Below are 23,479 nucleotides of genomic sequence, written 5' to 3' on the forward strand. Positions count from 1 at the left end.
AGCATTCAACTTTTTATGCTCATTTAAGACAAAATTAGTTGTTTAAAAGAAAACCCACCAAGATCGATATGTTTGTATGTTTTTGTTGTTGTTGTTATTATGTGTATATGTCTGTTCAAACACGCACCCAAAACACAGTGTGTCCACTTTCGCTCCACTTCAAATCGCGTGTAATCCGTTTGGGAAACAGCATCTATGGGAAAATACCTTTACGGGATGATAGCTGGTTAGAATCCTAAAATACAGGAGAATCCCGGGAGAAACGTGAGGGTTGACAGATATGCTCTCACCTTATACAATCCGTTGGGGGACTCAAACCAGTGACCCTTCTATCACAAGTCCAACTCTAACCATTATGACGGGATTTTGCTATTAGTCAATTTCCTCATTATTGCAGTAAACACACCATCAGAGATGTTGTTGCAAAAAAAAATTATGATTAAGGCAATGCAAGTTAAGACCTAAATATCCAAATCTTTTTACCCCTTTAGGTATTGGACCGGTTCTGGGACTTCTCTTCATCCCTCTGATTGGCTCAGCCAGTGATCACTGCAACAGCAGCTATGGCCGGCGGCGACCCTTCATATGGCTGCTGTCGTTGGGAGTTCTCCTTGCACTTTTCATCATACCACATGCTGATGTTTTGGCTGCCAACTTGAGCTGGGGCAGCACCCGTCGAAACCAGGCTCTCCAGGTGGGCCTGCTCATCCTTGGTGTGGGCCTTTTAGACTTCTGCGGACAGGTGTGCTTCACGCCATTGGAGGCATTGCTCTCGGACCTGTACCGTGAACGGGACGATTGCGGACAGGCTTTCGCCATGTTCTCCTTCATGGTTAGCCTTGGCGGTTGCGTGGGCTACTTGTTACCCGCCCTGGACTGGAGTGGAGGGCTTCTGTCCTTCTACTTGGGTGGTCAGGCTGAGTGTTTGTTCTCCCTCCTCATCCTCATCTTCGTCGTCAGTGTGTTCGTCACCATGAAAGTGTCAGAGGAACCTTCGTCCACTGTGGAACCGGGGCCACTGGAGGCTGGACGGTGTTTTTCACGCTCGTGCTGCTATGCGTTTCAGTGTAAGCTGCGGGCTCTAAAGTCCGGCCCACTCATGTGCCTGCTGAGGACCTGCTGGTCTATGACACCAGCCATTTATCGTAGCTACTGCCACGTGCCACGTGTCATGCGGCAGCTGTGTTTGGCACAGCTCTGCAGCTGGATGGGCGTCATGTCCTTCATGCTCTTCTACACTGATTTTGTGGGTGAGGGGCTGTACGAGGGAGTTCCCAGCGCTGCTCCAGGTACCGCTCTCAGGAAACGCTATGATGAAGGTAAGATTTTGTAAACGTAACATCTAAATTATTAATAATATTAGTATTTTGGGTATTGTATGTAGTTCATCTTTAAGGCTGGCATGTATATTTATCTTTCTTGCCATGTATCTGTATTTGTTTAAAATTGTTGCACACTTTTCTGCCTGCGAAAAAATCATCAGGTTTATTATTAACATGACAAATCATTCAGTTAATAATGTAAAAAATTTGCACGACAAATGCATGTGAACGTCTTCATTTTTCATATTCATGATTAAGCCACAAAGAGAACTTAAAAGCTTTTCTTTTGTTGATAACAAAACATGACACAACATTAACTGCGAGCTGGGGTCCGTTTTTCCAATGTGTACTACACAATTAGCTGGATTTGGTTATTGACGATTTTACACAGTCCAGGATTGTTTCGTTCTTCATAACTTATCCAAGAATTATTGTCGTAGCAACAGTACTGGTAGCTTAAACCTGTTCGGGAGCAGGCTTAATTCATATTATCAGGATTAGATTGAGTTTTTTCAAACAAAGGTAACAGCAAAAGTATGTACCAAGTGCTAATACTATCTTACAGTAGTAACCTATAGATTATATAGACTTGGGAAAATAGTAAAATATAAAAAAAAAATTATTCATACATTTATAATAATTAATAACATTTAATATTGATAATATTTATGTTTCTATACATGTAAGTTTAAAAAAATATATAAATAAAACTTAATAAAAGTACAAAGGCTAATATAACGCTAATTTGATGCTTTAAAAAAGTTGCAGACACCTTTACTGATATCTGTACTGAATATCTACACGATATCTACACCTATACCAAAATGCTTTTATGATGCTAAATTAATTTCAATTCCTTGCACCGATTTAAAAACTTGAATAGGCCAAGAATACTAAAATAAAAAAAATCCGCTTTACAAATCTAAAACTAATTCAATTGTAAAGCATGCAGTCCACAACAAAGGTGAAAAGTTATTGCGTATCATATTTAAAAAACGTTTACTACGAATTTTATATAATTCTGCTTACATGGATAATTGAATATTAATGAGATGATGTAATTTCGCTGCTGTGCAGTCAGCCAATCATTGCAGTGCTGATCATGACTTCGAGGATTGATAGATCTGCCCTTCATAACACACACAGTGATCTCAGATCAGTTCATCCAGAAATTTTTATTTGATTCGCGAACTTGTTTGATGAACTAAATTAGCCAGAGATTAGTTTAAAGACCAAGATTAAAACGATCCAGGATCTGCCAAATCATCTTAGATCATTTAAGCGAGGTACGAAGAACGGACCGCTGTGGAATATTGTTTATGTCTATAATCTTTGAGAAATTGTACTAAAGCTAGATCGGTCCCTTTAAATAGTAAGCATTTGTATCTAAAAAATCCATATTAATAAATGTCCTTTTTGATCCCCTTGGGCAGAACCACCTTGTTTTTGTATTTTTATTTACTAAGTTTTATTTATTTATATTTTTTTTAAACTTATGTACATAAACATAAACATGGATATATACACTTTTTCCCCAAGTGTATATTATCTATAGGTTACTACACTAAGAAAATGTTAGCATTCGGTACATACTTTCAGAATTACCTTTGCTTGAAAAGACCTGATCTAATCCTGTTTATATGAAATAAACCTGCTCCCGGCAGGTTTGAGCTATCAGAACTGTTGCTATTATAACAACTCTCGAATGAGTTTTGATAAATGAAACGATCCTGGATTGTGTTAAATCCTCAATAACCAAATGCAGCTAATTGAGCAATCCACGTTCAAAGAACAGACCCCTGGTCTGAGATCCTGAAAACAACAGATCATGAACTGTAAAATAGCACAGTGTTGCTCTTGAATGTGAAAGTATTTTACTTAAAGCATTAAGCATTTACTTAAATAACTGTTATTAAATAACAGTCTTTGAGATTGGATAGTAGTACCAAGCTGTACTTTATATGTATCTGTAATGACTAGGCCCAAACAGAATCTGTGAATGCAGAAATCCACAGAATCTTAGCTCATCGTTGACTCTATTTATCTACATGTGTAAATGTGTCAGTTTATATTTATTCTGTATTTTTTTATTTATTTCAGTAATATTATTGACAACTATGAACATGTACATTTGATAACTGTACAATATAGTTTAAGTAATATGTTCTGTCTTTTAATATTATATAAGATACTTGCTTTGTTTACCAAATAAGTGGATCTAATTGGATTTGCAATGTGAACATTAAATAAAAAATTAAAAAGGTATTATTTTTTTATTTCATATATTACATTTTTAGTAATATTAATCCTAAAAATCATTCTGCATAAATCCGCAGATTTGTTTTTAATTCTAAAAAAATTCAACATTTACATTTATACATGGAAGATATTTTGAAATGATCTGTCCATACAAATTTCAGCTTATTGTTTAGTTATGCAACAGACATTGAATGTTGCTTTGAACACTCAGCATCCACAAATATTTGTTTTGTCATAATGTTGCATCTCAGGCAGTTTATGTAATGTTTGATTACCCTGCCCAAGAGATTAATGATTAATCGTTTATTACTCATGTCAGAACGTTCTCCTAGACTCGTGCGTCACACATTCCTCCTCTGGAGCGTTTCTGTTAATGGTTTGTTAACATTAAGGGACATTTTGTTGGTTAATGTTTGCACGTATTCTCAGTCGTCTGCAGGCTCTCATTAAAGAGCAGCAGTGTTTGTTTAACAGACCTCATTTCACTGTCTGTCTGTTGTCAGAACGTCCATGAACGTTTTTTTTTTTGTTTTTTTTTGTGCTGGTGGTCTGTCATTTCCGTGTTTTGGCCAGATTGTTAGACTATAAACCTTGAACTTGTGTTCACCTTCACATGTGGCCTCCGTCAGGCTTGTATTTGAGCTTTCTGCAGTGCTTCTAAACACAAATGCACATTAAGAATGGGATTATGAAAATCTACACTTATTAAAGCTAGCATCTGGATCTTTGATAACAACAGAAAGCTCCTTTAACACAACATTTTGACAGATGTGGTTACATCAGTGTGTGAACAAATGAAGACTGAAGTTCAGTCGACCGCAAAGTGTGTCACTGCTCCATGTAACGAAAAACCTTTGAGATTCTTGTTCAGTGAACATCTCAGCCCGCTGTGGTCATTTAAATGATGAATTCCTTCTGTACGGAACGTTCTTGGGCCTGTTTGAAGTGCAGCGCCAAAGCCTGCGAACACATGCCTTAGTCAACATCACTTGCTGGATTTATTCAAAGGACACATTCATTCTCCATTATGCTCAATGGTCAAAGCAAACTGTTTGGATTGACCTCATCAGTCAAAACCACAAGGGCTAGGGATGGTTGTTTACCTGGACATGCAGTACTTAAAAGTAATGGTGCACTGGCATGCCTGGAATTTAAAGTAGAACAAATTACATGTAAGAAATAAGTCAAAGGATTAGTTCACATCCAGAATGAAAAAATAAACAGTAATAATTTAGTTTAGGTCACAATTCTACTGGCTTATTACCTGCCTATTATTAAGATATTAACTGTTCATTAGTTATAAAGTGTGATCTTATTCTGCATCTCTAATCTTACCCAAAGCCCAAACCCAACTTCTACCTTACTATTAAAACAGCTAATTTGTACTTTTAAGCTAGCAGTGTTAGTTAATGGTTTGTTTATATTGTGAATTGTGACCTAAACTTAAGTATTACAAAACATTTTTAAAATTCACTCACCCCTTCATTAATTAATTAATTTCTTTCTTCAGTCATTCTTCCCCAGCACTGCTAGTGAGGAGACACCAAATACAGTAGTCAACAAATACAGTGGATCATTACCGTTCATCAAAGTTGTCCTAAAACTATTGAATAATATCTATTCCTGTCTTATGAAAAACATTTTTGATCCATTTCAATTGGTGACTACTGTTCATACACACTATCAACAATAATGGACATTTTGTTGCTGATGACATGAATGGTCTAAAGTTTTTATTGATAACAAAAACTAACAAAAAACGAAAACTAAAATTGTAAAATATATTTTTTAACTGAAATAAAAATAAAAAAGTTTTTTGATAAAAAAAAAAACTAGGACTAATTGAAACTGTTTTGTGTACATACAAAAAAATTATGGCAAACACGTCCTTCATTTTAATTTTTGTAAATGTATTTAATACATAAGCTTACTGTAGGCCTTTTTAGAAGAAAATCTATTTACCTCGCGTAGTGTTTGACCGTACAGCACCTCAGAGTCTGTAATCCTGCTGCTATTGGCCAGATCAAGCCGGTCCTATTCCAGTCATCCTCGCTGTTGCTCCCGCGACAAAAACAACGAATGGACATGACAGTAGCACAGTGAAAACATTAAATACAGAGACTTAAAATTAATACTTACACATTTGTGCTCAACAAGGGGTTTTATTCCTGTATTAGTGATCATGATCGTAAACAAATCTTTTTTCTAAGTGAATTGGTTGAACTAGTTTACCAAATTGAACTGAATCATTTGAAATGATTTGTGTCTCTAGTAAGACTTATCCACAAACTACTTTTTAACATGCCTAATACCACCCTCTGACTCAAAACAAAGCAATATATAGTTATTCAGTTATTAGAACAGTACATCGAGATCAATTTTGAAAAGCGGTAATCTGATAATACTGCGCATGCGTGGTTCAGCAGATGGAGAACCGAACAAAAACAGTACGTGATAGCCTGCTGTGACTGAACTAAACTTGAACAATTGCAGCGTTCGTAAATCGAGGGCTTGAATGAGAGTATCTGGCAAAAAAAAAAAAAAAAAAAACTTCGAGAAAATCTTTAAATTCATAAACTTTTTACACGCTAATTTTTATTTTTAATTAAATTTAAATGTTTCTATTTAAAAATGAATAGAAAAACAAGCAGCTGTTATGATTCTGTGATCACAATTTATCATTCAGAGGAGTATGCAATTTTTTAAATTGCCACAGATATCCTTTAGCCAGCAATGGCACTGTTCAACATTCCTTCTGCACTGTTTAATGTTAAATAACATAATATTTGCGTCCAGTGTATGAAATCTTGAGTTGTCCTAAAAACTGCACAGCAGTATGACTTGTTTCAGACATGTCATGTGACATTATAGCAACACACAGATAGCACATTCAGCCAAGCCTAATTGAATGAGGCTGTTCGTTACATCAATTGCTAAACATTTAAAGTGTAAAAAATGTTTCTTAAATGTTGTCGAAGAGATTTTAACAGCTTTGTTTATTTTGATCATTCTTGTATGAAATATGATATAGTAGGCTTTATATGGTTAATAAGCAGACACTTGATCTCTTTGTTCCCCTGTGTTCCTTTTTCATATCAGCGTTTCTACAAGTTCCATGAAGTTAAATTTAAGACTTTTTTAAGACCATTATACATTTTTTAGACTTACACAAGGCTAAATGCTTAGGATTTTTTTTTCTAATGGCCCAGTTAAAACAATGACCATAAAATACAAATGTTGTTGTAAGGTCGAAAATTAAACTGTACGTTTATAAATAGAAATATAGTTGGTATATAGTTAATAAATAAACCTTTGTCAAAATTCTTATTGAGATGGAATGATAGTGATTGGATGGGTGTTGGCCAAATTGGGTAGCTTTACATGGGCATAGGAAAATGAAGACCTTTTAAAAATAATCAAATTTAATATTTTAGTGAATTCAAGACTTTTTAAAGCCTAAAATTTTGATTTTGAAGACATTTTAAGACCCCACAGATACCCTTCTACAGAGAAAAATGGTTCTTGAGGTCAAGTAAGTAATGAAGAATTAATGCTTCAAATATTTCAGTAAACACCTACAATTCAGTCATTTTAGGCCATGATAATCAGATATTTTCTCACAAAATCCAAGAGGGACACAGACAATTTTAACAGCTAGTGTCTGTTGAAAGGAATAAAATGGCAATATGAAATAGCATAACTATAACAACACATGGTGCATAGCAACATTTTAAACCGATTGACAAACAGAATTGACTTGTACAAGTATATATATATTAAATAAAGGAGTTTGTTGAATGACCCATGGATAGGCTTACACAAAATCTGCACAGATTTTTAGCCCATCAGAGTCTATTACCTTGTGTAAATGTGTGTACATTTATATTTATTCTTTTTTTTATTAGTTTTAGTAATATTATTGACTAATATGAATATTTTCTTATGATTTATTTACAATAGTTTGTAAAGTAATATTTTTAATATTTCTTTCAGTAGATATATGAGAGACTTGTATTGTTTACCAAATAACTGGATTTAATTGGATTTGCTATGTAAACATTGAATAAAAGTTAAAAAGGTATTTTATTTCATATATTAAGTTCATTAACATACATTCCGCAAAAATCAGCTTTTTTTTTTTTTTTTTTTTTTTTTTTTTTACAAAATTCTGCGCAGAAATAGCAAAAAATATCCGCAGATTCTGTCTGGACCTACCCATGGGGAACCCTATGTATAGATAACGGTGGTAAGTGATGATAACTGTAGCATTACATTAAGTTATTTTTAAAAATGGTGGTGCTACCTACCACTTTTCCTGGTTCAGACAATCCAACATTTTTAAATATCTTTTTGTGCTCAACAAAACAAAACTCAAACTTATTTGAAATAAGGGTGTATAAATGATCAGCAAATTAATTTTTTTGTGTGAACTATCCCTTAAAGTTTACTGTGAGCTTGTACTGTTTCACTGAGCTTTTTAAAAAATTACACTTCAGTCATATTTGTGTGAACACAATGTGATCATTTAAAGCAGTAATTACTGTGACAAGTCGATAGATTTACCAAATTTTCATGTGACATTTGAATATCATCACCCCTCCAGGTATCCGTATGGGCAGCCTGGGCCTGTTCCTGCAGTGTGCTACCTCCACCTTCTTCTCGCTGGTCATGAGCAGGCTGGTGCGTGTCTTTGGCTCCAGGACGGTCTATCTGAGCAGCATGATCTGCTTCACCATCTCCGCTCTGGTCATCTGCTTGTCCAAGAGTGTCCTGCTGGTCACGGCGATGTCGGGCCTCACTGGCTTCGCTTATGCAACCCTGCAGACGCTGCCTTATACGCTCACTTGCCACTACCACAAAGAGAAAGAGGTAGGCATTTCATACTATTTCTGTTTTTACCATGATGCTTTGTGTTCATGTTGGGAGGAAATTGCTTTAAGTTGTAAACAATCAGTGGTTTTACATGATCGGGTACAATGAAGTGACTCCTTAAAGATTATGCATCAAATGGTAAAGCAAGATTGCTGATGTTGACATATTTTACTATACTGAATAATACAAAGAGAGAATAATCTGGAGAAACAAAACACAGTAAACCCTAGAGCATTGGTCACATGCTTTTAATCAGTGTGTAATTTATACACTGACGTTCAGGGGGGTCAACTTTTTCAGTAATGCTAGTTTGTGTAATACATGCATCGGTCATTTATGTACTTATTCAAATTACATCCAATTTATTCATAAAACATTTACGTTTTGAGGGATATTTAGTGTATTCTGATCGACAGTATCCTCTAATTTGCTATATCAGACATTATTGTAGGTCAAACTATGCATCTAATTTAACTTGTGTTGATACAAACATCTCTTTTATGACAATAAAAACACTAAAGATGTGTATATTGGTGCTCTAGATCTGCCGGTTTCAGACTGTTGAATGATTTTTTTTTCTCACATAGACTCATTGACATGATCATGCATTCACAATAGCTATGTTTCCCTCCAAAAATGCTAATTAAATTTATGCTAAAACTGGAATATCGCATAAAAATGTGCAAATATAGCAGCATTTCCATCCAACAAGTCAAAGAAAACAAAATTGTCACTTCTCGATTATGTGGCGCCCTATATCAAAAGTAAAAACGGAATTTGCTGCGGTAGAAGCTGCATGAATCTTTTCGTTATTTAATAAATAACTTACACCTCAGAAGAAAGTATGCCGACATGCAATGAATCCTTAAGGCTCAATAATTCCCCCAATCCCCTCTGTAATTTGCACCTTGCTTTTAATACTACATGTAAAATACTTAAATAAAGCACAAATCTAAACTTCTCACTGTGTACTGTACAGTATGTGGATTATTTGCAGCACAAATGTATTTTTTAAGAGGGATTTGCTTTAATATTTTTGAATGAAAGTTCAATCTAGTAGATGTGCAGAAAAACCTGAATTCCTTCCAAAGTTACATCATATATGTGTTTTCTCTCATTGCAGGTGTACTTGGAAAACAGCAAAACCAAAAAAACACATACAAATGGATTTACCATCACAAGGGATTCTGTTTATATGTCATTAGACAACGGCTCTGAAGATGTCAACCACAAGAGTGGTATTTCCAATGGGCACGCTAATTACAATAAAGATAAACCAGAGTATTACCCCCCTCAGAATGATGCCCGCCTTGATCTGGAGTCTGAGGATTTCGAGAAACGTGGGGTCGGATTAGACTTCGCCATTCTGGACAGCACCTTTCTTCTCTCTCAGGTCTTCCCCACCCTCTTCATGGGCATGATAGTCCAGTTCACAGAGTCCGTCACCGCGTACATTGCCTCCTCTGCCATATTTGGTGCCATAGGCATCTATTTTGCTACCCACATCATCTTTGACCAAAAGGACCTTAGAAGCTGAAGAAGCAGTGATCATGTGAGTAATTTCACACTTGGCTCAGTACTAAATACCAAGTGAAATGTTACTGACTGATCTACAGATTCATAAAAAGGGCACATTGAACACTGATATTGTTTATAAAAATTGGAGAAAGCAATATAATTTGTAAGAAAATGTACTTTTTTCCCCATGCAAAAACTAGTAATTTTGGTGGAATGCATTTCTACTGAGAGAGAATGCAAGTTTACTCAGAGGAAATGCCTTATATGAGAATGCAGTGTAACTTTGATAGAATGCAAGTATTAATGTGCAGACTTAAGGTTTTGTTTTAGCATAATGCAAATGTTCTGCAAGAAAAAACAATGATTTTGAGAATGCAACATTTTTTTTTTAGAGAATACAAATGCTTTGTAAGAAAACAAAGTTACTCTGGGTAAGGTAATGCAATACTTTTGAAGGAATAAGGGGATCTATGTCCATTCTACTAAGATTTACCTACGTTTTTCTAATGTTTAGCCTTTCAATTAGTGTTAGTGGAGCCAAAAATTAAAATTATATTCATAATTCATCTCTCTCATGTTGTTCCAAACCCCTGAAACCTGTTCAAACACAAATGAAGATATCTTGGATGAAATTTGAGAGCTCCCTCATTCTCCATTAACTGCAATGGTCCTGATTTCTTCAAAGTACAGAGAAATACCAAAAGGCTTCGTCAAAACAAAACATATGCCTTCAGTAGTTGAATCTGAATGTTATCAAACTATAAGAATTCTTTTGTGCAAGTTCTTCTATATGTCAGTATAAGGCGCACGTTCACAAGAGCGCAGTGCTTTTCATGCATCTACAATGTGCATGTTCATTCATTCATTTTCTGGTCGGCTTAGTCCCTTTATTAATCCGTGGTCGCCCCAGCGGAATGAACCACCAACTTTTCCAGCAAGTTTTTACGCAGCGGATGCCCTTCCAGCCGCAACCCATCTCTGGAAAGCAATGTGCATGTGCTTTGTTTAAATCAGAGAAGGTAATGTGTGGGAATATGGTTGGTATGCATTACGTCAGTGCACAGTGTCTTGTCGTCGATCCCAGTTGTAAGAGCAACAAATAATAACTTGACTGCTAGTTGATCATTTGGAAAAGTGGCAGAAGGTAGATTTTTCTGATGAATCATCTGTTGAACTGCATCCCAATCATCACAAATACTGCAGAAGACCTATTAGAACCAGCATGGACCCAAGATTCTCACAAAAATCTGTCAAGTTTGGTGAAGGAAAAATCATGGTTTGGGGTTACATTCATTATGGTGGTGTGTGAGAGATCTGCAGAGTGGATGACAACATCAACAGCCTGAGTCATCAATACATTTGTGTTGATCATTACATTACAAACCACACAGGAGGGCAAATTCTTCAGCAGGATAGCGCGTCTTCTCAAACTTCAGGCTCAACATCAAACTTCCTGAAAGCAAATAAGGTCAAGGTGCTCCAGGATTGGCCAGCCTAGTCACCAGATATATGAATATTATTGAGCATGTCTGGGGTAAGATGAAGGGGGAGGCATTGAAGATGAATCCAAAGAATCTTGATGAACTCTACGAGTCCTGCAAGAATGCTTTCTTTGCGTCAGGTAGTTTATACTAACACGAAGAAAAAACTAGAATAAAGTTGTTACTTCTGTTTTATCTGTGTACAAAATTATTCTCATAACTTGATAATGTTCCGATCAAACCACTGAAGACACATGGAATGCTTTTTGGTACATTCCTGGACTTAGAATGAGTCAGGACCATTGTTCTCTATGGAGGATCAGAGCTTTTGGATTTCATCACAAATATGTTCACTTGTGTTAAAAAGATGAACGAAGGCCGTTGGGGGTTTGGAACAACACAAGGGTGGATAATTATTGACAATTTAAATTTTTGGGTGAACTATCCCTTTAAATCCCTGACTGTGTCTCTACTTTTCTCTTCATAGGTCATGTTTGGTTTGAGGATGAATTATGCTTTCTATCTCTATGGGACCAATGGACACATCAATGGGACACATCAAACTATGTGATGTAACTCCTGTTGTGTTTAAAATACTTTTTTTTGTAAAGAACTATTTTATTGTATATAATTATATATATATTTTAATGATAATATATACATGTATTTATATCCCTATGGGAGTTTTTATGCAACCAGTTTTGGCGAGGTCTGTATTTATGTACTCTAACCTCGTTTGACTTGTTTGTCAAACAAAAGTGTCTTAATTTTCTTTTAAAAAGCTGAACTTTGTCAGTAATCAAAACTAATGACATGTATAAAATCTCAAAAAGACAATCTGGGATATTTTTCTACAAGTGACTTAATGCTTTACATAGACCTAAGATAGTGTTACAAACCATCATTAACATTATGAAAATGTCATTTTATATGGTGTTAATAAGTTACAGTATAGGTTACCTTCACAAAACTGTTTGTTTCATGTCCTATTTAAGTACTGCATCTGTAGGTACACCCGCTGTTGCTCAGAGTGTATGTGGAGCTTTTATTTTTTTAAGAGTCTTATGGGGCGTCACATTGAGTAAGATTCTCAGGATGGACGTTTTGTCCAGTTGAAATATTCATCAGTTCGATCACAGCACAACGAACTAATAAAAAGGTACTGATATTTTACCTGCTGATGTATGAGATTTTCTTTCATTTCATTTATTTAAAGGGCACCTATTTTACCTCTTTTGCAAGATGTTAGATAAGCATTTGGTGTCTCCAGATTGTGTCAAACGTTTCAGCTCATAATACCAGTCAGATTATTTATTATATAATGAAGAATCTGCACGTTTTAAGTGTCTGAAGATTATGTAGCTGCTTCCCCCTGCCCACCGTTCCCACTTGCGTGTCTGCATCTCATGTTACATCAGATAAACAGCAGTCAGTGATTGAGACAGACACGGAAGAAGCTCAGATAAGGTCATTAGTTAAAAATATTGAGTACTTTATTTTATGTATTTGTGGTGGTGTTTATTTAAGCCTACAAAAATGCTTTTAAAAACGTTTTGAACTTATAAAATGAAGTACTGAGGTGCAAATGATCACGGAGACTTGTAACATTTTAATCTCAGTTTCTTTTTAAAAAATTGTTCTGTGGACGTGTATACATGATATTATGAAGACATGGCACCTGTCAATCAATTCAGTGGGCGGGGAAAACGCACTCCAAGGCCACATTGCGGTGGGCCTCAAAATCACTGGGGTTTGGATCCTATTTTTAATGTCAGTAAATAAAAAAAGACTTCTGTCACTCCAGTATGAATATGGACACACTATATCTACACAAAGTTCTGTCCAAACAGCTTACAAAATTATTTTGATCATAGGTGCCCTTTAAAGTGATATCGACTGCATTATGTCTGTCGTTTTAACTTTCAGTCCTCGTCTTAAAAATGATCTGCATGGTCTTCATCAATAGTGACATACATAATTTCATAAATTTCAATTTCTGACAGACAGTATACATTTTTTTCCAAGCGAATATTTTACTAAAGCATGTACATCCAGTTTTAACATTTCAGAAAATTTCTCCCTCCCTGTTTGGACTATTTCCATCAGAGTTGACATATCGATAATTAAATTATGCAAATAAACTTTCTTGATCACAATACTTCAGTTCCATATATAAAAGGCACCGGATAAACCGTTTATTAGCACAGAAGCTACATTTTCCCCAAAATTTGTGGAATTTCCTGAATATAATTTTGTATTTGGTATATACAATTGAAATCAGAATTATTGAACCCCCTTTAGTTTTTTGTTTTGTATTTTTTAAATGATTAACAGAGCAAGGAAATATTTACAGTACTTCTGATAATATTTCTTTCCTCTGGAGAAAGTCTTACTTGTTTATTTTGGCTAGAATAAAAGCAGTTTTAAGCCATCTTAAACATCTATATATATATATATATATATATATATATATATATATATATATATATATATATATATATATACACACATACACACAACAGTTCTGTCTGGTTCTCAAATCTGATTGGCTGATAGCTATGCGGTATTCTGCAATATCAGAACTCCTACAACCTCTTTACCCTTTGTTTATTCCTCCGCCCACATACAGCCAGCAAAAAGCAGACACTGCAGATCTAAAGATCTAAAGTTTAACTGTCAGCTTATGATTTGAATCCGGAAGAAAGTAGATCCTCATACAAAAGGGTTTTTGAGACTCCCCATGCTTGATTTTGTTTTTATATACAAAATTATGTCATCAAACTGTTGTAAAAATGCAATATCACACGAGTAGCAGTGCGATATGGCTGTATATCGGCACTGGTGGGGGCACTAAGGCACTCGGCCTGCGGCCTCCCACCAGTGCCGATATACAGCCATATCGCACTGCTACTCATGTGATATTGCTCATATATATATGTGCATGCGTGTGTGTGTGTGTGTGTATATATATATATATAGAGAGAGAGAGAGTCTACAGAACAAACCATCATTATACAATAACTTATCTAATTACCCTAACCTGCCTAGTTAAGCTAATTAACCTAGTTACGCCTTTAACTTGTCACTTTACGCAGTATAGAAGTGTCTTGAAAAATATCTAGTCAAATATTATTTACAGTCATCATGGCAAAGATCAAACTAATCAGCTATTAGAAATGACTTATTAAAACTATTGTGTTTAGCAGTGTGTTAAAAAAATCCTCTCTCCGTTAAACAGAAATTGGGGAAAAATAAACAGAGAGGCTAATAAATCTGACTTCAACTGTATTTTCTCAAATAAACCCTTTAACTTAAAAAAAAATGCTATCAAACCAAGAGCCATGAAGTGGTGAAATGTCAGGTTACAAAATGAATGTTTTAGTTGTTATGTGACAGCCTCACTCAAATGTCTTTTGTTCTTTAAGCAGACTTATAAAGTGTTTTGACAACTAATGTTCTAAATATATAGGTCAGGATATTGCAAAGAAAAAAGGGTTCTTCTGGCATCCATAGGGATTATGTCTGACTCGGTTTTAATTAGGATTTATTCATTACTTTAGGCCAAGGCCCTGAATTCAGAGAAATAATTATCTGACTACATTCAGAGATGATTAAACATCTTTAAAACAACAAACATAAAGCAATAGGAATTAAGATAGAGTTTGGTCTAGGGGTCTATATTTGCCTTTTGACTTGTAAGTTCTTGACTGGAATGGTTATGTACTAGTAAAACTAGCACACCCAAATTTATGTTAAAGAAAAATATTAAATACAAATTTTAAAAAGAGGAAATATCAAGAGAAGCAAAAAGATAGAAAGATTTGGTTAAAATGTTATGGATTTTGTAGGCAATATTTGCTTGAAATTAATTATTTTTCAATTTCTAAATATGTTTGGTGACTAAAATATTATTTTAATAAATATATGTTTAATGAATCTTTGCTGTTTAAATGCACAAAAATACGTTGCATACACTGAGAAATTGATAAAAATATTTATGGGGTGTACTCCATTATGCTGAGCACTGTACATCAATAGGCTAATAACAAGCAATGGCAAATTTGTATAGTAAATTATTGTATTGTCGCTGGGTTTTAACTTTCTCTACGGATGTGAGACAGCGCCACCTGTTGGACGGTCTCTTTCATTTTGTGCACCTGCCAGGTGTAAGACGTATTATTTATTGACTGATGGTTTTATTAAGAGCTTTTTAAGTATTCCCATTTAACAAAATGTTTTTTTAATATAGATGAGAAAGAATATTTCTATTTTTTAAAATGTTGGCGATTGTTTTGGGTTTTTTTTTCAAACATTTTAATTAAAAATTATTTGGATCCATAAAAATATGTTCTGTGGATTTACTGCAAGAGGTTATGAAGGGGACATATGCTTAACGAAAAATAACTGTTTTTATTGATAATTAAAGTGTAGTAACCGTGCTTTTTCCCATATTGTTTATATATTAGTTTTATTATGCTATGGTTTAACTATGGTTTAATCTTATCAATAGTGAATTTTGTGTCCAACCTTATAGCTGGCTATCAATTGCTTGGTCAATTAGGCAATTCGGCGATCAAAGGAGTTGCTCGCGCTCGGACGTGCATAACCTCCAACTATGTGTTTTACCCAGATGAATAAATCACGGGAGCATTTTCAAAATATAGCTTAGTGAAAGCTTCCTGAGCAAACAGCGCAGGAAGTGTTTTGCAAGACTGACGTGGCTCCGCAGTGACAACTGGCCTGTTTTTACACCTTCCTTCTAAATAAGGAAGCGGCCCGTCAGGCATATGACCGCCGGTCCAATTTGGGAGCTGCCAACGAAACCCATCAGGCTCCCTCGCGCTCCACTCACTCTGCCCGGGGCCGCGCGCCTGGACTCACACACCGACTGGGTTCTGGCGATCTAGCTGACCCCCGGCGGCGGTGAGGTCAGCGTGATGTCATCCCGAAGGTGAGTGATGTCATGCCGAAGATCTCCCAGGCAAGGTGAGCTTGCGTTTTGGTGAGTGTGTGTGGTGCTCCCCATCCAGAGAGGTGAAACATGGTAATCATCATCGTCGCCGCCACCAGCTCGAGCTCTGCCGCCCTGCTCTTCTCATCTACCGAGGGGCTTATTGCGTTACATGCCCGCAGCCCCGACCTGCCTTCCAAAAATAAGCCCCTGCCACCATGCCGAAAGAAGAAAAACAAGAGTGGTATTTTTAGGGGCATTAATTTTGACCACGTGCCCCGAGGGTAAACCGGATGGCCACTGCGCAAAGGTTCCTCACCAGTATGTGCGAGAGCAGCGGGCGCTGGACGTGGACTGCGGTTGTTCTGCTGGGCTTTCTGATTGGGATCGTGTCCTCCTACCCCACCTCGGACAGGACTAATGCAACTTCACTGGAGAAAAGGTGGGAGAAGCTCTTCTCCCGCTCGGTTTTGGGGATCTCGGTGGAGAAATCGGACCTGAACTGGGAGAGTGACTATTTGCTGGGCATTAAGAGAGTGCGGAGGCTGTACTGCAACGTGGGCATCGGATTTCACCTGCAGGTCCTGCCAGACGGAAGGATAAACGGAGTCCATAATGAGAACCAGTACAGTGAGTTGCATCCAGAAATCTAATGCATGACCACTCGTTGTACCAGGGATGGAAACGACCGAATGAAAAGCTCAATAATTATTGGATTTTTTTAATTAAATGCGTGAAGAAAAAAATAATAATTCGTTTTTATATTAACTTTTTTTATTATAATCAACAATGAATCAATATGATCAATTATAAACCAATGAATTTATTATTGCTATTATTTTATCGCATGTGTCCTAAAGCAATGGCATCCTATTAAAATAAACCCCAGTGTCAATCACTGCCGAATTTCCCGAGCCTCAAACATGACACGAATGCTTGGACGAATTTAGACGCCAACTAATTTTACACTGCGTCCACCTGCTTGTTGTACATGCCAGAACTGCAGGGCTTTTTCTTTTTTTTCCAAGAAATGAGCCAGCATTGGAGAAAAATGCAGAACAAAGGCAGTGCGTCCCGTGGATCCACCCACTCGTGTAGAATGAGTGAATGAGCTGCCGTGTGCCACACTGTCATGTATGTAACACTGATGTTCTGTTCAACCAGGTCTAATTGAAATCTCAGCGGTAGAGAGAGGAGTGGTTAGTCTATACGGCGTGAAAAGCGGGCTGTTTGTCGCAATGAGCAGCCGCGGGAGGTTATACGGAACGGTAGGTATGCCTGTTGTTTGATTTACTTTCGCCGGTTTTGCGGTGTTAAATGGGTCAATGACAAGTGAGGATTCGTATGGTGTGGGGTGACAAAAATGCTAAGCAGGTTTGGTGCCACTTATTTAAGGTTTCAAATTGTGTACCCATTAAAGGGATAGTTCACCCAGAAATTAAACCATAGTGGTTCCAAACCTTTCTCTTTCCTCTGTTGAACATCAAAGACGACATTTTACAATAAAGTACGATTCACATTTTGTCCATTTGGCTTAAACATTAGGCTAATTAGTTCCCTTTTACGCTGATTATATAGCTATGTATACAGTAGCTTATTCCTACACACAACACGGACATTTTTCATACTTAAGTTCACCAGAGTCAAAAGTCAAAACAACACTGGCCATTTTTGTCTCACAAAGCATTGGGCTGAATAGTTCTTATTGTAAAACAGTGCTAATCTAGGCCAGTTGGCACAGATATAGATTACTTTTTTACTAATGCTGGCCCTAGAAGAAAAGATTAACATGTACATGGCGTAAAACTGGTGATAGTCTGTAAATATTAAAGCATGCACAATGACAATCACTAAAGGGTAAAATGTCTCAGATCTGCCATTTAAACCTACACAAATAATATTTAATTAATACATGATAAGTTATTAAATGAGTTATTCAAGCTATGTACACTACTTATTTAAAATAAGCCAAAACACAATGCTTGTTTTATGTTCGATCCAAGTTAACAAATTTAATTGTGTTGGGACAAAAGGAATGAGTTGTGTGGAACCCTGCATTTTTTACATGTACCTGGCCAACAATGTAGTGTGGGAAGAAAAATTCTCATACAGCATCCAATTCTAAACCAACGATAACTATAACATTCCAAAACATGCTAATGTGGAAGAATGAATATAACTTTTTCCCATGTATTTTTTTTTATCATGTAGAAGGTGAAATGTAAAGAATTTTAATGTATTTTTGAACAATTTGAACTTTCACATGTCATTGACCCAAATGTATATGTTTCCCTTGCAAAAGTTAACCATGGTTGTATAATAGTAAAAGTGTAAAAACTCTACTGATTACCATTTAATATAAATACCATGTTTAAACTGGTGCGACAAAAATGTTAATCTCTGGTTTAGGGCTGCAATATATCCATGCCAGTTTCAGCATCAATATCGCAATGTGCACATTCACAATAGTCACATCACAAAGATATGCAATGTCCAGTCTGAATTATATAGTCAGACTGGACATTGCATATAGTCTGAATTATAAAGTTGACTAGGAGCCACAGATTTGTATTTAATCACTGTATTTATATGGATTTTATATGATTTATGCTAAAACATTTCTTACTTGCAATTTTGTTGTGTTTCTAGTCCAAATATCTATTTTAGAAAAAGAAACCAAGAATATTACACTTACTGGCAGATAATTTCCCTAAAAACAAGCAAAAAACAAAACAAAAAAAAAACTCTTAATTTTCACTTAATTCTTCTGACGGTGAAAAATGAACCAATATTTTTATTTGGTCTATGTTTTTTTCATATTTGGATTAGAAACAAGAGAAAGTTAGAAGTCATTTTATATGCATTGTGATTATTCAATTTCTCTACCTGAATACTGTTATACTCCACAAAAAACCTTCTGAAACTGTATTCATATCGCAATATTCATCACAGGCAAATAAAATATCGCTATATATGATTTTTTTTCCAATATAGTGCAGCCCTACTCTTGTTAATTACCATGGCTTGATACAAACACACACACACACAAAAACCTTGGTTAGTTTTCATAAGGGTTTTTCATTTTTACGATGTTTAAAATGGCACCCAAATATGAGCACGGGTTAAATTACTTGCTTTGGATATTTATCGACTCCTCTGCTGTAGTTGATGATAGGCTAAACCCATTGCATTGTCATTCATTTTTAATAACTGTTGGCTCATGAGAGCAGGGGAGAGGATGGGGATGTTGTGCATGGCTGGATGTAAATCTGACCTACTTTACACTTGCATTACTTAGATGCCAAATCTCACCAGGAGTGACACATTATCTCGACTGGTGACATAGCTAGCTAAAGTGCTTCTCAGGCTTGTCACTTTAGGATATTGTTGAAAAATCAAGGGATTTATTTAGTTCGATTATTTCTTTAAAGAAATAGAAGGTGGTAAAAATACAAATGCTTGATTTATTTAAATCTACTGTAAAATTGCAGCATTGAATTAACAGTGAAGTATCAAATGTTCTTGTACACATTCTCTAGTGATCTTTGTAATAAAAAACCGTATAGCTAAACAACACCTTATTTGAAATGTATTCAATATATTTTACTTTTATACATAAATGTCCTGTCTAATCAAAATGTTTCATTAGATTTAGCTCACTATTTTCAGACAACACTTTGTTTAGCATTCATTAACAGCTCCATGTTTATGCGAGAGCAATAAATCTAGTCTATTGATAAAATCTGTTAATTAAAGTCCTCTAAAAGATTTATGCTGTTGGCACAGTCAGAGATCAGTTAAGCAGACAAAGTCATTTTTATGCAATAGAAAAGAGAGATAAAAGTGATGGACTGATAAGCTTTGCTTTTGTGATGTTCAGCTGAAAGTATAAGCCTTTAAAACAAGTCTAACCTTGAATCCAAGTGTACAGTATGCCATGCATTAACTATTTGTTTAAAAAAATTAATTCACACTAAGATGTTTGGAATTCTACACTTTAAAAAATAAAAGTTTTTTATTAGCCTTGATGGTTCCATGAACTTTTAAAGTTGCCATTAAAGTTTTTTTTTTTAACAGTGGAAAATGATTCTTCACAATAAATAAATGAAATTGTTCACTGAAAGTTTTTTTTGTAATAAAATTAATGTTAATTTTAGAACGTTTAATTTTAAGGAAACTAATGGGCTATATGCACAGCCTGTATTTTATTTATTTTTTGCCAATGATGACCTTCAGTTGAAAGCTTAATGTGAGTGTTTTCAATTTCCTAAGGTTTCTTTTACAGCACCGATGTTGTAATGTCATTAAAATACATTCTATTAATTAGATTTAAGGATTCGTTTTATCGTTCAAGTGTAAAACAAAATGAAAGATTTGTACAGTGTTTTTCTTATAACAGGCTAAAAACCAACCTTAATTGAGGGCTGTGGCCCAAATATGTTGCCCACTGGTCCTACTGCACCCAACCCGGTCTAAACTGGGATCAAACTGGCGATTTTTCAATTTATTTATTTTTTGTTTGGGAGTCAGTTGCTCTAACAAGGAGGCTAAAGACCTGTCTGTTGCTAGAGCATTTTTGATGTCAGACAAGTGAGGTTCACCTGCATCGCACTTCTTTAGCTGGCCTCCGTTACACTCAACCCCCTAAACCTCACTCCCATCCCGGACAAGCCCCGAAGTGTAACCCACTGCTCCTACTGTACCCAACCTGGTCTGAGTTAAAATCAAACCGGCAATTCTTTGTATGGGAGTCGGTTGCTCTAACAGGGAGGCTAAAGACCATGGCTTCTAGCCAGGTTTACCTCTAGTGAAGTTTACCTGCATAGCACTTTACTATCTGGCCTCCATTATTTATATATATATATATATATATATATATATATATATATATATATATATATATATATACATACATACATACATACACACACACACACACACACACACACACAAAAAAAAAACATATTACATTCAAATTTGCCATGAGCAATTTCCTAATTTATTTGCCAATATTTAAAATAACTACAAAATGTAGAAAACTAGTAAAACAAACAATCCCATTTATAAGAAAATGGAGTTTAATGCTGAATACACTAGCCGAGCTGCTCCTGGCTTTGACTTAATTTGCTCACCAATGTCATTGTCCTCTGTCAAGTGACAGTATTTACATTTTTAAAGTCTGATTCATTTACAACATTTATGTGAAACATTAAATTTCAGTTTGTTTTTTTTGTAACTCAGCAATAAAACATGACGATTTTATAATAGAAAGCCAGTTTTCTGGAAGCGCTAAGGCTGGCTGAAAATTAAAGTCCATGTACCTATACGCCATTGCCAGGATTATTTATAGGGGTGCTCTGAGAGTTTTCCTGTATTTTACTCTAGCTGTACACTAAAAAAATCTTGCTGTTTAAAATTTTTTTTTTTAAATCAAATCAACTTTTCTAGTCATCTAAACTTAAATCAATAAAACTGGCAAAACAAAGTTAAACTTTTTATAACTTAAAAAAATTAGTTGAAACCTGATTAACTTATAAAACGAGTTATAAAAAGCAACATAAAACATTTGCTGTCATGAATGTTTGACTTATTTTTTACAGTGTAAGAAAATACATGTTTAAGGGGCTTAGAATGATGATAATAGGAGGAGTTGTACCAAACTAACTGTTTTATTCATGCCATTTTTAGAGGGCCTTCCGTGACGAGTGCAAGTTCAAGGAGACACTGCTGCCCAACAATTACAACGCATACGAGTCTTCCATTTACAAGGGCTTTTACATGGCCCTCAGCAAACATGGCCGCTTGAAGCGAGGCTACAAGGCTTCCCCAGCAATGACTGTCACACATTTCCTCCCACGTTTATGAGTAAAACTGGCAATAACACAATAATTTGCACATTTTGGATGTTCTCGTAGGTAACCCAAACATGCTAAGAGGTGAACTGCAAAGAACTAAAAGAACACTCACGTATTTATTCTCGGTGAAATAGTAATAATAATAATATATGTATATTTCGGTAGCTTACTTTGTGTCTGAACTTTGTGTACATGCCATTCTTTGCTGCTTATGATTTCTATTGTGAATGAGTCAAGGAGCTTTTTATGCCCTCTCACTTTTTATGGGTGCTTGCCATAACTGGTGTAAACCTTACCCGGCATTGGACTAACATCCTCAGCTTTTAGAAGTGAAACGGAAACTTTTTATTACCTCAAAGAGCCACGTCCGCATTGAAGAAGTTATGGAGGGAAAAATAAATATCAGTTTACTCTGATCTTCATCTGTTCCGCCATTTTACGAGGGACATGAAAGCACTTATTTTCTCTGGAGTTTTCATTATTAGGTGGTGCCTTAGCCTCTACTAGTTTGCCTCCTTTTGTGCATGCAGGAAAGAGGTTTCTGTTCCATATTTAGATTAATATATAGTTGACATTAAACGTTGACTGCATGCAATTTTATGGAGGGTAAAACTCTGAGACTTTGTGATTGAAACTCTGTGGATGGCTAGGTTTGGGTGCTTCCATTTTGAATGAAAACTGCAAGTGAATGTGTTAATCTTGAATTATGTGGTACGATTATATGATAGTGTAGCTGTTGCTTATTAATTAAACAGTGTGTAATTCAACGTTTATCATAGATATTTATTGACACCACTCACGTTTTACCTCTACAGTCCAAGATCTCCTCAGTAACAAAAATGTCAACTGCATACTTGAATGCCACCTCAAAAAGTTTGTGGAATGTACTAAAAATCAATACAACCGTCTTAATCTGTTCAAAATAACATCATTTGCGGGTTATGTTAGGTTTGGATAGCAGGCCTAGCTATTCCAATCTGACCTCACGGGGAAACATAACTATGTTATGTTTTATCGATTTAGTGGCTAATCCATATGAATATGTATGATTTTAAAAAGGAGGCGTGGCACCAAACTCCACCCCTAAACCCAACCTTCATTGGGGGATAAGCAAATCGTACAAAATTTTTACGAATGGTATTATACAAATTAGCCACTAAATCAAAAAGTTACGAATTGCCATGATACGTGTTGGCTATTCACACCTCTGCACAACCTGTT

At 35.6% G+C, this 23,479-nt stretch overlaps 2 protein-coding genes and 1 long non-coding RNA gene across 7 annotated transcripts in view; 2 read left to right on the plus strand and 1 right to left on the minus strand.

Annotated features, from left to right (window-relative positions):
* Window positions 1-12,625, plus strand: part of zgc:77158 — a 59,264-nt gene extending 46,639 nt beyond the window's left edge. For 2 of the 4 annotated variants that reach the window (NM_205672.1, XM_009297894.5), the window contains 4 exon segments: window positions 492-1,319; window positions 8,185-8,450; window positions 9,577-10,005; window positions 11,940-12,625. In NM_205672.1, the coding sequence (NP_991235.1) occupies window positions 492-1,319; window positions 8,185-8,450; window positions 9,577-9,990 (1,508 nt within the window). In that variant the 3' untranslated portion in view covers window positions 9,991-10,005; window positions 11,940-12,625. 4 annotated transcript variants of the gene reach the window in all.
* Window positions 3,655-23,479, minus strand: part of LOC103909838 (uncharacterized) — a 29,606-nt gene continuing 9,781 nt past the window's right edge. Inside the window, exons 2-6 of one of the 2 annotated variants that reach the window (XR_012400370.1) lie at window positions 8,145-8,431; window positions 5,544-5,633; window positions 5,060-5,110; window positions 4,685-4,725; window positions 3,655-4,541 (exon numbers count right to left, since the gene is read on the minus strand). This is a non-coding gene — a long non-coding RNA (uncharacterized lncRNA). Of the gene's footprint in view, window positions 4,542-4,684; window positions 4,726-5,059; window positions 5,111-5,543; window positions 5,634-8,144; window positions 9,987-23,479 lie in introns of both variants that reach the window. The other variant, XR_012400369.1, reaches the window with a different exon arrangement.
* Window positions 16,286-22,851, plus strand: fgf6a (fibroblast growth factor 6a). The gene is given in 3 exon segments (NM_001001398.2): window positions 16,286-17,033; window positions 17,568-17,671; window positions 22,092-22,851. Coding segments are annotated over 3 exon segments (618 nt in total). The 5' UTR covers window positions 16,286-16,696; the 3' UTR covers window positions 22,269-22,851.

The sequence above is a fragment of the Danio rerio genome, chromosome 25, assembly GCF_049306965.1.
Source record: "Danio rerio strain Tuebingen ecotype United States chromosome 25, GRCz12tu, whole genome shotgun sequence".
Classification (NCBI taxonomy): domain Eukaryota; kingdom Metazoa; phylum Chordata; class Actinopteri; order Cypriniformes; family Danionidae; genus Danio; species Danio rerio.